Source organism: Ictalurus punctatus, chromosome 20 (genome assembly GCF_001660625.3).
Source record: "Ictalurus punctatus breed USDA103 chromosome 20, Coco_2.0, whole genome shotgun sequence".
Taxonomy (NCBI): domain Eukaryota; kingdom Metazoa; phylum Chordata; class Actinopteri; order Siluriformes; family Ictaluridae; genus Ictalurus; species Ictalurus punctatus.
Window position 1 is genome coordinate 13,393,615 of NC_030435.2, and position 17,253 is coordinate 13,410,867.

A 17,253-nucleotide genomic window follows, 5' to 3' on the forward strand; every position below is an offset into this window, starting at 1 on the left:
TTTTGTTAATTCAACTTTTAACTATTACTATAGAATGTTGATTATATGAGTCATTTGATAGAGTATCTTCTTTATTAATAGGCACTGTTTCAAAGAGGATGGAATGTTTATTTGTCCAAATATATCAAAAAAGCCAAACATTTTCATGGGGTGTACTTATTTTTTCACATGACTGTAAATGTGTTAAAATGTTGCAGAAGGACATCTATTGTTATTATAAATGATCTCTGCATAGATCATGGAGAGTGTCTTCACGATGTATGTGTGGTTTTCTCACCAAAGGTTCTCTGCTTACTTCATTACGTCATATCTTTAATGCAAACTGACTGTTGTGACCTTTATTCTCATTGCTTGTTGTAGAGCGTGGCTGTAGCTGTGTTAGGAACCCAATGATCCTAAAACTCTAAAAACTCTAAAAAGTAGCATAATATTTCCAGAATTAGGAAGGAACAGTGAGTAAAAAATGACTGACATGATAGATTCAGACATGACTAAAATCCCAGAGATACACCAGTAGTACATTACCCCTCCTCCCCATGTAAAATTGATCCAGACTTAAGAGAGGCTACTGCCTACAGTGCCCTCCACTAATATTGGTACCCTTGGTAAATGTGAGCAAAGAAGGCTGTGTAAAATTGTCTTTATTGTTTAACCTTTTGATCTTTTGTTATAAAAACCACAAAAATACTCTGCTCTCCTGGATATCAAACAATTGAAAACACAACACAGGTTTATAAAAAAATATATCTTTGTTAAAAATAGGTGTGCAACGATTATTGGCATCCCTATGAATTCATATGAAAAAGATATATTTGAAGTATATTCCCACTAATATTTAACACTTGTTTTAATATACCTGGGTGACTAGGAAAATGAAATTGTTCAAACATGACTTCCTGTTTCACAGGGGTATAAATATGAGGTAACACATAGGCCAAATTCCCTTTGTCATTCATAACAATGGGTAAGACCGAGGAATATAGCTGTGATGTGCTGCAAAAGATTGTTGAGCTTCACAAAATAGGATGTGCCTATAAGAAAATAGCGCAAGCATTGAAAATGCCCATTTCCATCATCAGGCAATAATTAAGAAGTTAGAGTCAACTGGAAATGTTATGAATCAACCTGGAATTGGACACGTGTCTATATTGTCTCAGCGCACTGTGAAGAGGATGGTTCAAGTGGCCAAAAAATCTCCAAGGATCACAGCTGGAGAATTGCAGTTGTGTCTTGGGGTCAGAAAGTCTCCAAAACTACAATCTGAAGTCACCTACATCACCACAAGTTGTTTGGAAGGGTTTCAAGAAAAAAGCCTCTACTCTCATCCAAATTCAAACTCGAGCATCTTCAGTTTGCCAGACACTACTGGAACTTCAAATCGGATCGGGCTCTATGGTCAGATGAATCCAAAATAGAGATTTTTGGCAATAAACACCAGAGGTGGTTTTGGTGCACACAGAGAGGTATCAAATCAAATACGTTTATTGTTTAATTTCACAAACAGCTGATGTCACCTAACATGTTGATTTGTAATCATGTTAATGTAGTTTTCAAGAAATACAGTCATTTGATAAATGATGATTTGATGAAATGTAAATAGATTTAGTCTGTAAAACTTCTTGTTCATTGTCCCTGAGACTGTAAATCAAGTGTTAAAAGCATTTTTTTAGGATGAAAGTACTGCACTGTTTTGTTCTTTTACTTTTCCTGAATAAATACATCTGTTCAATTGACTAGGACTTGACAGCTAGTTCTGCAATAAATAACCAAGCTGAATTAAAATAAATGTGATGTAATAGTACAATGTGTCATGTAAGTAATGATTGTTCCTTTAGGAATTATTTTTAATTGGTCTGTAATGATTAGAAGCACAAAATTTCATGATTTTTGTGACGCCTCATGTGTTCGAGCAAAAGGACCAGCTCATATAGTCACACGTGAGACTACCAAAACAGTTCAAACCGACCTGCTGTCTGACCCAGCCAATCAGCTGCTGCCGCTATGAGTCAGTTATGACCACAGTGACCACATCTCTGACACCCACTGACTCTACCTTTCTTTTGTATATGTGTGGGCACTTTAGGCTTACAAAAACTCATGAAAGCTTATCTTTCCAACCAAAAACAAAATTAAAGATAGAGACAGAGGAATGTTTTTCCCAGCATTCCAAGCTCAAAAATAGGGAGAGATTTTTCAAACCCAAATAGGTAGTCTGACAGGAATTCATTACTGAATTTCCAAGTAACATAATTTCATTTGGGAGAAAGATATGATAACATGTAGGAAGGAGCAACAATTAAAAAAAGCACTTATTATAGCTACATTGTCATTTTTAAACACTTAATGAAAGGGTTCAATTCTTGTTGCATTCCAACAGCTCTTTATAAATTAGATGGTCTGAGAGAAAAAAAAAAAAAAACAGCCACTGTGACTGCAAATGTGTTAACCAATAACACATAGAGGTGTCCTGGTATTACTGTCAGTCATTTTGAGCGTAGGTAGAGGAAGTGGGCAGAAAGTGCAAAAATGCTACAAAGATAAGACAATGTAAGGCTAATGCCAATGATAGGTAGCATAGAAAAATGCTAGAGATCAAAACAAAATATTCAGTTTTGTCAAATGAAGAAGGAGGACAAGGAAAAGTAATCTGACTAGGACAGTATGATGCAGAGCTGTACTTCTACCAGACAGGTAATTATTCTGCTTGGCATAACACTAATTCTGGTGGATTTTGTTTTTCTCCCATACAGTAAAACTTTTAGGCTACCGCCTACATGTAGGCAGGGTAAACAGTTAAACAGCTATGAATAACATTCTCTAACAGTTTGTTTTTATAGATGTGTATTTGTCTTCATTAGACTGTGAGCAACTGTCATTTGTTAATATTAATTATTAAACTGGTTGCCAAGCCGAATCAATTCTAGGGTGTGGCCATATTGTTTTGAAAGCATGAACCCACACTGTCGTGTTTTTGTATCTCCTCCACATTGTTTTCTCAGGCAGCATGAATCAGTGTGTGTGTATTCAAGAGGGACCTTTGGAAAGTATTTTGCCGTTTGGATTAGCTAGCTCTTGCAGCATTAAGCAGTATGATCAATCATGAAAGAAAACAAAGAAGAGCAAAGGAATGTGGAAGAGATGCCATGCAATATATATATATATATATATATATATATATATATATATATATATATATATATATATATATATATATATATATATATATATATAAACCAATTAGGACAGAAAATAAATATCTACCTTCAATAATGTGCTTCCTCGAGAGACCTCTTTCAGTTTCTGCTCTGGAGAGAGAGAGAGAGAGAGAGAGAGAGAGAGAGAGAGAGAGAGAGAGAGAGAGAGATAGAGAGAGAAGACATCTCTTGACCTTAGCATCATATTAAACTTCCCATGTTAGAATTCCTTCCAAATAAAACCTAGAATAGTTTGCTGTTTTTCTGAGAGACACTGTTTTATGGATGTGTGCTGACAGGTAACACTTGTTCACTCACCATGAAGGAATCACAACTACAAATTCTTTTCCAAAAAAATCCCCAAAAAAACAACAACCCACACACAAACTCTGAATGCTCATGTGGAGCATCTCCTCTTCCTGAATGACAGTACAGTTTACGTCTCATCCCCTTCGTAGACTCACTCAGTCTGCATTCACGACAGCAATGAACTGTATTTTCTGACTCAGGACTTCCTACTTCCATCCTCAGAGTATTCACACAACTGCTTGATTGGTTTGATAACTGGCCACATAAGTATGTGCTTGTTTGGCTTTTGTGTGTATATAAAAGTAAAAGATTTTTTGGTTAATGACTCATTTATTTTAAAAGTGGGTGTAGGCAATGATTTACTGTCAGTAGTGCTGGCGGGGGGGGGGGGGGGGGGGGGACGGGGGGGAAGGCCGGGGGGGGGGGGGGGGGGGGGGTTAGTAATGCGATTTGACCAAAAATACTACACAAAACAAATGAACTTTTTAAATTTTCCAATTATTCTCTTAATAGGATATCATGTGCAATAGATAGTGTTACAACATGATACTCTTTTTCAGATTAACATCCACATGATGATCTATATCACTGCCCTTGAGAAACTCCAACTTTCAGTGTAGAAATTACAAATTAGAGGGCTGTTCAAATGTCGCAGTTTTTACGTGGTCATGAACGCAACAATCCATGATATTCAGAAACACAAAATAGATGCTGTTAGTATCCCACATCCCCTGACCTCTGACTTGGATATACCTTATTTGGTTAAGGTAAGTTTCTCAAAAAACCCATGCATTTGCCATCATTTATAACCTATTTATTTTAGTTATGGAACACAACAAACATTACGTATGTCACTGTGACATCTGTGAATATAAAAATAGGCTATACACCTGTCTGTGATTATAGAATCTTCTTTAATCAACAGGATTGTGCTTTTTCTCCAGATATGCATGCAAAGATGTCTTATAGCAGTGGCCAATTTTTTTTTTTCCAATACAGGAAGCAGATCTATCTATATAGAGAGCAATAAATGATTAAATCAACTTTTATTTTGTTGGAAAACAGTATATATTTTTGCCTGGCACTGGACCAGTTGTATAGAGAAAAAAAAAACACATGAACTGTCACTATGGAAATTACTAAGTAGCACCTATAAAAACTGCATTTAACACAACTTCCTATGTAAAACTTATATGATACTAATTATTAACCACAATTCCAGAAAAGTTGGGATGCTGTTTAAAATGTAAATAAATGTAAATAAAACAGACTGTAATTATTTGCAAATCTCACAAGATTCTTGGAATCTTTTGATGATATTATGTACTGTAGATTATGAGATATTCATAGTCTTCGCAATTTTACGTTGAGGAACATTATTCTGAAATTGTTCCACAAATTGTAAATGCAGTTTTTTGCAGATTGGTGAACCTCTGCCCATCTTTACTTCTGAAAGACCCTTTTTATACCCAATCATGTTACCGACCTGTTGTCAATTAACCTCCAGCTGTTTCTTTTTAGTAACACTTCCTTTTTCAGCCTTTTGTTGCCCTGTCCCAACTTTTTTGAGACATGTTGCAGCCATGAAATTCAAAATGACTGTATTTATTTCTTAAAATGGTACATTTACTCAGTTTAACCAACTGATATGTTTTCTAGGTTTTATAGTGAATAACATATGGGTTTATGAGATTTGCAAATCATTGCATTCTGGTTTTTATTTCTATTTATTTACATTTTACACAGCGTCCCAACTTTTTTGGAATTGGAGTTGTGTATACACTGTATGTCTAAAGGTTTGTGGACATTTGACCATCACACCCATATGTGGATCTTCTCCAAACTGTTGCCACCAAGGTGGAAGCACACAATGGTAAAGAATGTCTTTGTATGCTATAATATTATGATATGTTTTCACTGTAACTAATGGGAATAAACCTGTTCCAGTATGATAATGCCCCTGTGGACAAAGTGAGGTCTATAAAGACCTTGGTTTGCCACTGGTGGAGTGGAAGAACTCGAGTGGCCTGCAGAGAGCCCTGGGCTCAACCCCACTGAACACCTTTCACATGAACTGGAATGCTGACTGCACCCCCGGCCTCCTCACCCAACATCAGCGCCTGACCTCACTAATGCTCCTGTGACTGAATGAGCAAATCCCCACAGCCACATTCGAAAATGTAGTGGAAAGCCTTCTCAGAAGAGTGGAGGTTATTATAACAACAAAGGGTGGGACTAAATCTGGAATGGAATATTCAACAAGTACATATGGGTGTGATGCGCAGGTGTCCACAAACTTTTGGCCATATAGTGTAGCACTATTAAGTATGAGTTCAAAAGTGCTTTGCATATAAAGTTTCAGAAGGACAAAACCAAGTAGCTGTGCCAATGAATCTGGCTGAAGTAATAAGCATAACTGTCATCAGCATCAAAGTGAAAGCCAACATTATTCTTGAGAATGATGAATCCAAGGGGCTGGCTATACAGGGATAATAATACAAGACCTAAAAGAACATTTTGTTGGATATTGTATTGGCAATTTTGCTAACATTCTGTCAAGTAAGATATAAATGATCAGAACTTGCCTGCTTAAATTAACCGTGTTTACCAACTAGTCCATTAAAATATCATGGTCACTCAGATCTAAAGTCCTAATAGAGTTTCACCTCCATCACCTTCCAGAGGTGAGCGATATTATTCGAAGTGAGTAGTAAATCATTGCTATATGAGATTTCAGCTATAACCTTGAAGACATTTCTAAGCTACTTCTTGTGGCTCTGGATAAGTGGAAAAATGTCATTTAATCCACTAGACCAATTTTCCATACCTTACACAACATTCCAAAATGACCTGGATGACTTTCCTAGCATCTTGCTCTAATGGATTCTACCTCAACTCAGACTTAAGAATTGATAAAGACCCTTGGGTGAGTGGGAAAATGTCTTCAAGGTTATAACACAAATCCACCCTGACTTGCTACAGCAAAATATCAACAGACTTTGAACCAGATTTAATTTTTCTGAGTTCTCTAAGCAATGCTTGCGTTTTCATCTGGAATGAAACAGTGTTTCCTGCTGTTGGAATTTTAATGGAATCTCGCTCCTCGTCTTGCTTTCCCTGTATCTCTCTCTCTCTCTCTCTCTCTCTCTCTCTCTCTCTCTCTCTCTCTCTCTCTCTCTCTCTCTCTCTCTCTCTCTCCCTCTCTAATTTTGTGAACCTCTCAGCCTAATCCACCATGTTAGAGAGCCTGTTAGAGAATTCAGAAGTGTGTCTGCTCTGATTGGAGGAGTTCTAACTCTGCTCGATGGAGCTGATCTTCAGCTTAGAGGCTAATGCATATAGATTAGCATCCCTATACCTTACAAAGTCAGCCAACTCACACACTCACACATATGCATGATAGGTTTGGGATGACCATTCAAATTGATTCAAATGAGTTATATAATGGTGCTGTTAATTCTCATTTCTTATTGGTCAGGTGTTGGTTAATTTGACAGCAAAGGTCCTGTCAAATCAAATCAAATGCAGGGGTGTAACCCCGAAGATTTTTTGCTTTATCCCTGAATAATTCTCCACTTGAAGACGTAACTGAACATCAATAAAAGAAGACAGCAGTGTTGTAATTTTGTATCTTCAGTGAACGGAGGTGAGACCAATCAGAGAGGGTTTATAGGAAAATGGTTTATAGGAAAATAGGGTTTATAGGAAAATAGTGTCTTATTGGCTGACAGCTCTCAATTCTGGTCTCAAATGCTAGCTCACACAGTCAGTTAGTGTTAGGGGAAAAATAAATAAATGCCGATTTTAATTCCTTTTTTTTTTTTTTTTTTTTTTTTTTTTTTTTTTACCAGTGAAGGTGTTGAAACTGAAACATTAACATACTTTCATACTAAGTGAGGAAAACAAGATGTGTAAATGTCCATAAGAGTTCCAAGTTACATGAACATACTAATGTACTTGGCATGGCACTGTAGCAGCTAAACCTATACAATGATAGTTTAGTTGTGCCTTCCCTTGGCTAGTGATACCAAACTACCCGAGTCTCATGTTAGCCAAAATGTTTGATATTTTAAATATCAATATTTAAATTTTAATATTTAATATTATTGTTAAATAATTATAGAACTCCACAACACAGCATCACCCGGGTAAGTTATATCCTGTTTTATAATTTACTTACTTTCCTCCCCAGTAAATTTTGGTAGTGATCACCAAACTTGATCTCCTGAATAGAAACACACACACACACACACACACACACACACACACACACACACACACACACACACACACACACACACACACACACACACACACACACAATAGACATGAGCCAAATCATTTAGTGTGTTTTCACCAAAGGAAGAGTGTATATTTATCGAAATAATGTATGCAATATTCCACATTGCCATGGTAACAAATCTCATAATTTTAACAAGTTATGGATTAGCAATTTCATGTATGTATAGTGTTAGTGCAATTCTACCCAGTGGTTTCATACCTCCAGCATTTCTTCTTGATGATATTTCCAAGAATTATTTCAGCTCTGTGGAGAGGATAGCATATCATATCACATAAAAATCAAGCAGCTGTGTAAGTGTGTGTATCTGTGTGCATAGTATCTCTCAACACCATGAGAATTAGTCTCTGAAAGCATTTTACCAGAAGATTGATATTCCTGTCTATGTTCATTCTGTAAATTTGAAGTTCATGCTGAAATGTGCACGGCATACTATTGCATTAGCTGTGAGACCAGTGTAATCAGATTTCTGGCAATTGCCTGGATAACAGGTATTTTATGCCTCGGTTGGTTTTGTTCTTGCGCCCCACTAGTCTTGTTTTGAACTTTCACAATTTAACTTCATGTTTATGAGCAAATAGAGGTCAGAGTTTTTATTTAAATGTATATTATTTTAAATTATGTAGGTGTAAATGCTTTGCTCTCTGTTGCAGTTGTGGCTAAGTCTCTGCTAGTTCATTCTCCACTATTGCATGGCAGCTACCAGTCTGGGAGGGCGATGGGACCTGGGAATCAACTACCACGTCTTTTCGATGTCTTAGGGCAGCTAGATGAGCTTGGAGAAGGGTATTAACTAACAGCCACTTTATAAATGATACTACCATCAGGTTACATACAGCGCCCTCTGAAAATATTGAAACAGCAAGGCCGGATAATTCGTTTTTTCTGTAGACTGAAAACATTTAGGTTTGAGATCAAAAGGTTAATATGAGAAGGAAGAGAAAACGACATAGAACATAGCACATTTTATACCAGAGCACCCAAAAATATTGGAACATGTGACTGACAGGTGTTTCTTGTTACCCAGGGGTGTCCTGTTAGATCGATTGTTTAAACAATAAATAGCTCAGAACATCTAATCTTGGTTTTAGCCTTCAGTTTCACCTGTGAAGACTGCATTTGTTGTCAAAAAGGATAAGCCAACAGGAAGATCAGAGATGAGAAAAGAGGGAAAATCAGTCAGAGGCACTGCACAAGCACTGGGAATAGCTAGTAAAACTATGTCCTATTAGTTTTACTAAACTATGACTATTTTTTATGTCCTCAAAAAGAAAGAAAGCACTGGTGTACTAACAACCAGACATGAGACAGGTCGGCCAAGGAAAACAACAACAGCCGATGACAAACATTGTGAAGCTGTGAAGTAAAACCCAAAAACAGTCATTGATCACCAACAAACTCAACAGGGCAGGGGTGAAGGTATCACAATACAGGATTCAAAGAAGACTTCGAGAGCAGACATGTAGAGGCCACACCACAAGATGCAAACCACTCATCAGCAGTAAGAATCGGAAAGCCAGACTGGAACTTGCCAAGAAATACAGAGTTGAACCACAAAATGTGGAGAAAGAAAAGATCTGCTCAGAATTCAAAACATACACACACATCTGTGAAACATGGTGGAGGTAGTGTCAAGGCTTGGGCTTGCATGACTGCTTCTGGAACATTCTCACTAATCTTTATTGATGATGTAACTCATGATGGTAGCAGCAGAATGAATTCAGAACTTTACAGGAATATTTTGTCTGCCAATTCACAGAGAAATGCATCCAAATTAATTGGGAGATTTTCATGCAGCAGATCAATGATCCAAATCACACTGCCAACTCAACAATGGTTTTTATCGGGGGAAAAAGTGGAAGGTTTTAGACTGGCCAAGTCAATCACCAAACCTTAACTTAATTGAGCATAGAGTTATGCCAGATGTAACGGGACCCCTGTCTTCCAAACAGTTCCACTTTCGACTCATCAATCCACAGAACATTCTCCCAAAAGGTTTGAGATTCATCAAGGTGTGTTTTGGCAAAATTCAGAAGAGGCTTAATGTTCTTCTGGGTCAGCAGTGGTTTTCACCTCGCCACTCTTCCATGAATGCCATTTTTGCCCAGTTGATGCAAAAGAGGCCTGTAGGTCCTTGGCTCTTTTGTTACTTCCTGGATGAGTAGTTGCTGAGCTCTTGGAGGAATTTTGGAAGATCGATCACATCTGGGAAGGTTCACTACTGTGCCGAGTTTTTTGATTTGGAAATAATGGCTCTCACTGTGGTTCTTTGGAGTCCCAGAGCCTTTGAAATAGTTTTGTAACCCTTCCCAGACTGATGTACTTCAATCACCTTCTTCCTCATCATTTCTGGAATTTCTTTCAATTTTGGCATAGTGTGTTACTGTGTAAGATTTTTTAACCAACTTCATGCTGTTGAAAAAGTTCTATTTAAGTGTTGATTTGACTGAACAGGGTTTGTAGTAATCAGACCTGGTTGTGTCTAGTCCAGCTGAACCCCATTATGAATGCATTTCATAGATTTGGGGAATTAGTAACTATGGGGGCAAATACGTTTTCACACAGGCCCAGTTGGTACTGGATAACGTGTTTGCTACAGTGAATAACATTATCATTTAAAAACTGCATTGTGTGTTTACTCAAACACAGAAGAAACCAGAAAGGGGGAAAATACTTTTTAACAGCATGGTAAATACCAGGAAATAAAAGCTAAAATCCTAAACTCTGGTTTCATATCCATCTTTTGATCTCAAACCCAAATGTCTATGGTGTATAGCACAACATTTGTTATTGACCTTGCCATTCCAATAGTTTCAGATAGGACTGTATCCTCTGTCAGACTTCCAGATACAGATCATAAGCAGTCTCCTGATGCCTAACCACTTGTGCCACTCAAGAGCTATTAGGCCTGTCCAGTTCACAAAAGATCTTCAGCTAATTCACAATTTTGCTCAGTCTTAGAATTTGCACCAATTTGAGCAATGCTCACTGCACTTTCTTTTGTTCTGTGTTACAGAGCCTTTGGATTGTCTTGCATGCTTATAAAGGCATAACATGCAAAAGTCAAGTCACATCAAAAGTGAGAAGGTTAAGCTAATATCTAGTGCAGGTTTACTGACATTATTCATTTGAAATACAACAAAATGAATTCCAGTTATTCATGAGTTATTCAGGTTGTGTGTTCTAATATCATTTCAAGGGCAGTTATGCTAGACTGTGGTCAACACAGAGAGAATGGAATGATCATACTCACTTCCCTGCTGAGTAAACCTCGGCTGTGTCGAAGAGGTTAACCCCGTTCTCATAGGCTATAGTCATTAGCTGCTCTGCTACCTACACACAAACACACCCAGACAGTTCTACAAACAAGGAATGATAATAAATATATTTGTGTATATATTTGTAATTTAAATCGGATGTGCACTCTTACAATAGCCATTAAGACTTCAATTCAGGAATGGTGAGCTAATATTATTCACACAGTGTATTGTGTTTTGTATTTATTTTGAGAAAATATCCATGCACAATGTCTTCGTTATGATAGCTGAAAATAGCAGTTGTTCAGAGATGCATTATTATGTAATGTAACATAAATTAGGCACATCTGTCAGAGCTAATAATAACAACACAGGCTCATTTGGCATAAATGTATAAATCTCTCTCTCTCTCTCTCTCTCTCTCTCTCTCTCTCTCTCTCTCTCTGATGATGTGCATGATGTGTGTGTTATTATTCTGAGTGACAATGACTGTAGGGTGGTGTGAGGATTTGACCATAAAGGCAACAGTGACAATTATAGACATTATTAACTTATACAGCTTACTATAGGGCAACAAACAGGGGGATGTTCCAATATCAACTGTAATTTGATTAGATAGCCACTCCAATGTGACTGGACACCAGAGACCTCGCCTCTGGGGACAGTGAGTTTTCTGCAGGAACCTTTATGATGGATGATTGACTAATGGGGCTGTGTCTATGCCCCAGTGAATGTCAGAGACAGCAGGAACCCACGCAGAATATAGCTATTGTTAGTCAGAGAGCACCACAGAATGATTCATATGTGGTGTTACTATAGAGCCTGGTGGCTTCTGGCACTGCGGATGAGCTCTGTTTGGCTGAGAGATGAAGCTTTTATTTAAAGTGAAATGTTACGGCTTGTGTACGCATGGTGGTTAGGTGTCCCCACCTCATCGGAAATCTGACCCCCAAATGTCACCCACGTTCCTGAAAGAGAGAGGGAAAGAGATTAGAAATTCCAGGTAGAAAAAGTTAATAACAGACTCAATAGAAGAAACAGTTTAGAATGTGAGAACATATCAAGGAGAGTAGGAAGTAGTAAGTAATTTGATGGATTAGTCTGCAGTGATGCAGTGAACAGTCATTTCCTCTGTAACTCCTTTACCTGTGAGATGCTTCAGACAAAACACTAAATGCAACATATAAAAGGAAAAAAACAGGTAGGGTACATACAAGGTCTTCCCAAGCCTTTATTTACTGTCTGCCACATTGATATTTCTGGCTTCTAAATTTATTTTGTTTGACGATTCAAATAAAAATGTTCAATCCTGATAGCATGTATGCTAATCTCATTTAGCTGTACATACTGAATCAGTGCAGAACATCAGAGCGTCTGGCCCTCAGAGATCTGGGTTATTTCTATATTGACTTTGCCCACAGACTACAACACCCCTGATTCATACATTTGATGTGGCCCTGGGTGGAAGCATTGAGTCATCACTGTAGCAATCCCAGCTTTCTGTCCCTGTCAGATACCCATAATGTCACCTCAACCATCAGCATTTCATTTCTTATAATATTTGACTTTCCTCATATGTATGTTTTCTCTCTCTCTCTCTCTCTCTCTCTCTCTCTCTCTCTCTCTCTCTCTCAAAAGACTTGTAGCAGTTCCCACTCATTATGCAACAGTGGACTATTACGTTATTTAACCTAGGAAAATAGAAAAATGTATAATTTTTAGATTTTGTAACAAAAAAAAAATAATTAAACATTTGGTCATGCGCAACAGTTTCTGCAATTACCATGGCAATAACATTTTATGGTGCAAAAAACAAAACAAAAAAGATGCTGTGAGTGACAGTTATATTAGTGGAAATGCCTTGTTGATGAGAGAGGTCAGACTGGTTTGAGTTGATAGGAAGGCTACAGTAACTCAAATAACTCCTCTTTACAACCGTGGTGAGCAGAAAAGCACCTCCGAATGCACAACACATTGAACCTTGAGGTGGCTCGGCTACAGAAGACCACATTGTGTTCACATCTGTCAGCCAAGAACAGGAACCTGAGGCTACAGTGGGCACAGGCTCACCAGGTAATTGTTTTTTTTTCCCAATCTTGAAATATTCTATAAACCTGTTTCCATGATTATATTTTCAAATTGGTTAGTATGAACACTGTGCAGTGTGCCCACCATATGCCTCCATTTATTTTTAGTGGCCCAGCCTAAAAAAAATGCATTTTTGTATTGCATCAGTAGTGTCCAGAGACTCAGAGTAACATCCCAGCCTAGAATCAATAACTGCTGCACACATCTTCAAAACATACAGATCACAAACACTTTTTTGATTTATTAGACACACACCAACACTTAGACCTAGATCTAGACTTAGATATTCTACATTAACGTTAGATTTTTGTCTAACGATTTGTACTTGCTTATGAGCACATTTTCATATTAAAGCTTTTATTTATTTATTTATTTATTTTTAAAAATAGAAATATGAGGCAAATTAATCATTAATAACCTGCTTCTGGGGTTATTACCTTAGCATTATCAAAATAGGAAGTTAAAAAAGGAACCAAAAGCTTTCCTTCTCCACACAGGAATGTTATTTCGTCGGGTTTTATAACTAGATGTACATGTGACTGAGAAAACTATTTCCATCAACTCGTTTCAGCCCTGCTGTGTTTTAGCTATGTGAGCTAATTACTGCAAAGCATTTTGTGTCTGTCATGGGTTATAAATTAAACATTAATATGTGAAAGCTTAACAGGAGGATTAGCCGAGCTGATACCAGTTAAAGCATTGAATTATGCAATGCTCCAGACACAGTGGATGCTGATGACTGAAATCTGACTTGTTGAAACAGGAGAAGGAATTTTTCATCCATTCATGAAACTGTTGCTTTTTGTACTCAAATGAGAGCTCTAGCTCAACTAATCAGATTATTTTCATTTTTGTTTTGTGGTTTTGTTTCCAAACTAGTTTATCAATTATTCATAAATCCATTGAGTATTCGGGGCACTTGGAGAGAGAGAGAGAGAGTGGTGAGAGACACAGAGAGAGAGAGAAGCTCTCTGCTGTGCACCGGAAAATGAAGAGCTCAAGCTCACAGTCAGAGTCTTATGATGATGTTATTATTGACTAAAGACTCACCAAGCCCCAAACATGATACTCGCAATCCGGATTTCCCAAGATTTCTGTAAAAAAGGAGATAGAAAAAGAGCTATTGATCAATTAAGGTGAAGTGGCACAGAGTGGTTGAATTCACATTCATCAGGTTTGTGGTGTAACAAAACAGTTCATTGAAGCAGTGAATATTAATGAGACAGGACAAGGCCATGTTTCATTCCATTCATGAAATTCTAGAGGAATAACATTTCTTCTATCAAAGTCAGCTCTGGTGTGGCTTTGGTGATAGTTCATAAAACGTAGCCTAAAGAAAAGTGTGTCTTAAATGTTTGTGTACTGAAACTGGCACTTTATATGAGCTGATAAAGCTGAAAAAAGACATTTCAAAACACTAAAACAAAATAAAATAAAATAAGACATGCGTTGTAGGCTGACTGGCATTTCCAAATTGTCTGTAGTGTGTTAAGGTGTGTGTGATTGTGCCCTGTGATAGATTGGCACCCTGTCCAGCGTGTCCCCTGCCTTGTGCCCAAAGTTCCCTGGAACAGGCTCCAGGCTCCACTCAACCCTGTGTAGGATAAGCAGTACGGAAAATGGATGGATGGATGGAAAATAAAATGGCACAGTGGGAAGAACTGCGATGAAAAGCTCCTCAAAAATTCTGTGGAGTTTCTTTCCTTGCTCACATGGGTTTACTCCAGGTTCTCCGGTTTCCTCCCACTGTCCAAAAAAAAGCTGGTAGGTGGATTTACTATGCTAAATTGCCCATAAGTGTGAATGATTGTGTGCATGTTTGTGTGCATGGTCCCCTTGGATTCACTGTGATCCTGATCAGGATAAAGTGGTTACTGAAAATAAATGAATAAATAAAATAAAATCTTCTACTTATATTGTGTGTTGTTGGGTATTTTTTAATATGTTTGTTGCATTGATTTGCATACACTTTGTAACGTGAACCATAAGTTTGATTGTACCATTATTTTTGGCATATTTTAATAATCTAATATGTAATCTATTTTAAAACAGGATAAAGAAAAAGTGGAATGATTCTATCCAATTTTTATTCATATTAATAAATAATTTTCAATAAAACATACAAACTTTGAATGCAAAACCTGTGTCAGCATCAGGGGTGGGCAAGTGGCTGTTGTGAGTGGGAGGAGAAGTTGAATGGAAGGAGTGCACCTGTGTGTGGTTAATTGGTGTATTTATAGATGTGTTTGTCTTTCAGTAAGTGGCTGGTGAACATGCAAGAAAGCGTCAGCACTGAGAGCTAGCTGCACATGAACATGAATGTGAAAAGACAGTGAGAGGGACCCAGGACAATGGGAGGGACATGGCACGGTGGAGCGCACCAGGGCAGTGAGAGGAGCTTGGGATAATGAGGGGGGTGCAGAGGAGTGAAGTGGACACTGCGGATATGTAGGGAAACGCCATAAGGCAATGAGGAAAACCCAGTGCAGTAAGGGGGACCTGTTCTGTCTTTGACCCATAAATAAAAATGAGACATGTGGAACAGGGTGGGAGGGCAGGGCAGTAAGGGGTCCCAGGGCACTACCCTATACAAAGGATCAGCACTATTGTGAATGTTCCTCACATCCTGCTGCTGTGGAGGACTGGATTTGTTGTGTGTTTTATGGTCCTGATGCAATTTATTTTGATTTTAACACCCTATCACTCTGCAGAGCCCTTAATACTGATCTGGACTGATGGTCAGGGACAATCATGTTCATTATTGCTGCTTTTACAGAACAGTGAGTTTTAAGACATGCTGCCCTGCTTTAATATTACTGACAAATAAGGACGGTATTTCTCTCGCTCGTTCTGTCGTCCTCTCGGTTTCTCACAGCATTTAATGCATCCTGCAGTGACAATTCATCAGTTGAAATAATGCCATTAAATTGTTTTATGCCTTCACCCACTGCAGTAGAAATCACATTAAGGAAAGCTATAACACTTTTATTCATCAGAGCTCCGATGTTCTTCTGGTGGTGAAGGTCTAATCTTTAGTCTAATCTTAACCTGTGAAAAATGCTGAACACTGATAGGTGTCTTGCAAAAACTGGCCTTTATGTCAAGGTATTGTATGTACTATATATTCGCAAGTTCATTATCTAGTTCCTGTTTAGCTGCTTGGCATGCCATAATTAATATAAATGAGCTATGATGCTTTATTGCACACATTTCATAAAGATATACATCTTAGTTTAATTTCAGCACTATTTCCGATACATTTTGAAGAGTGAGGAGTGATTGAAGATTGCTGAGCTTGCCTCAGCCAGTTTCTATGATTTATGTCAACCATGATTTGATTTATACCGAACCTCTGGCCTGTGTGTCACAATTTACATGCTTCATAGCATCTTGCTGTCATTTAAGAGTGTCATTTAGAGTGGCTTCATGGTGCTGCCTTACAGTGCCAGGATCCCCAGTTTGACCCTGAGTTCGGGTTAGGTTATGGTGCCTAGGTTTTTATTCATTTTAAATCCTAACTAGGTTTTATTCTTGTTAACGTTTTCAAAACTTTGCCAAATGTAGCTTGGCAAGTATGTATGTGACTCAAATGCATCTCAGACCACCTCATAAAATAGTTTAAGTGATCAGATTCATATCTGTTTCAAATGCGTCATTGGTGGATAATCCCTGTCTGGATTTAATCCTGGTACGCAAGATACATAAAAGTACAGCTGGTATTTTTGTGTTGATATGAAATTGTGCAATAAGCTCGAAAAATACGATATTGAAGTTTCTTTGAATAGTTCACTGCTCAAGACTCAACATTCAGCTTTATGGAGTATGCAAATACACCTATTACTAAACTAATTATGTTGTAATTTACAAATGACCTAGGCTTATCTTTTATAGGTTCCTGCTTGCTCAGTTGTGATTATCGACATTATTTGATTTTTGTTATTCTTAATACTACTCTACTTAAAATTGTACTTATAATTTTTTCAGGATATTGATTATTTAACCACAAACCAATTAGTTGTTCAAGTTGTTAAAACATTGCACTCAAATTTTCATGCTCCTTGTGTAAATGTTATTTTGATTGTACAGAAACTGCTGTTGGACTTTG

The 17,253-nt window shown here is 37.6% G+C and overlaps 1 protein-coding gene across 1 annotated transcript in view; it reads right to left on the reverse strand.

Annotated features, from left to right (window-relative positions):
• kcnab1b (potassium voltage-gated channel subfamily A regulatory beta subunit 1b) overlaps positions 1-17,253 on the reverse strand; it is a 68,808-nt gene that overhangs the window by 31,159 nt on the left and 20,396 nt on the right. The window contains exons 2-7 of the mRNA XM_017495013.3: positions 14,199-14,242; positions 11,991-12,028; positions 11,057-11,136; positions 8,005-8,049; positions 7,684-7,728; positions 3,262-3,305 (exon numbers count right to left, since the gene is read on the reverse strand). Of these exons, the coding sequence (XP_017350502.1) occupies positions 3,262-3,305; positions 7,684-7,728; positions 8,005-8,049; positions 11,057-11,136; positions 11,991-12,028; positions 14,199-14,242 (296 nt within the window). The remainder of the gene's footprint in view (positions 1-3,261; positions 3,306-7,683; positions 7,729-8,004; positions 8,050-11,056; positions 11,137-11,990; positions 12,029-14,198; positions 14,243-17,253) is intronic.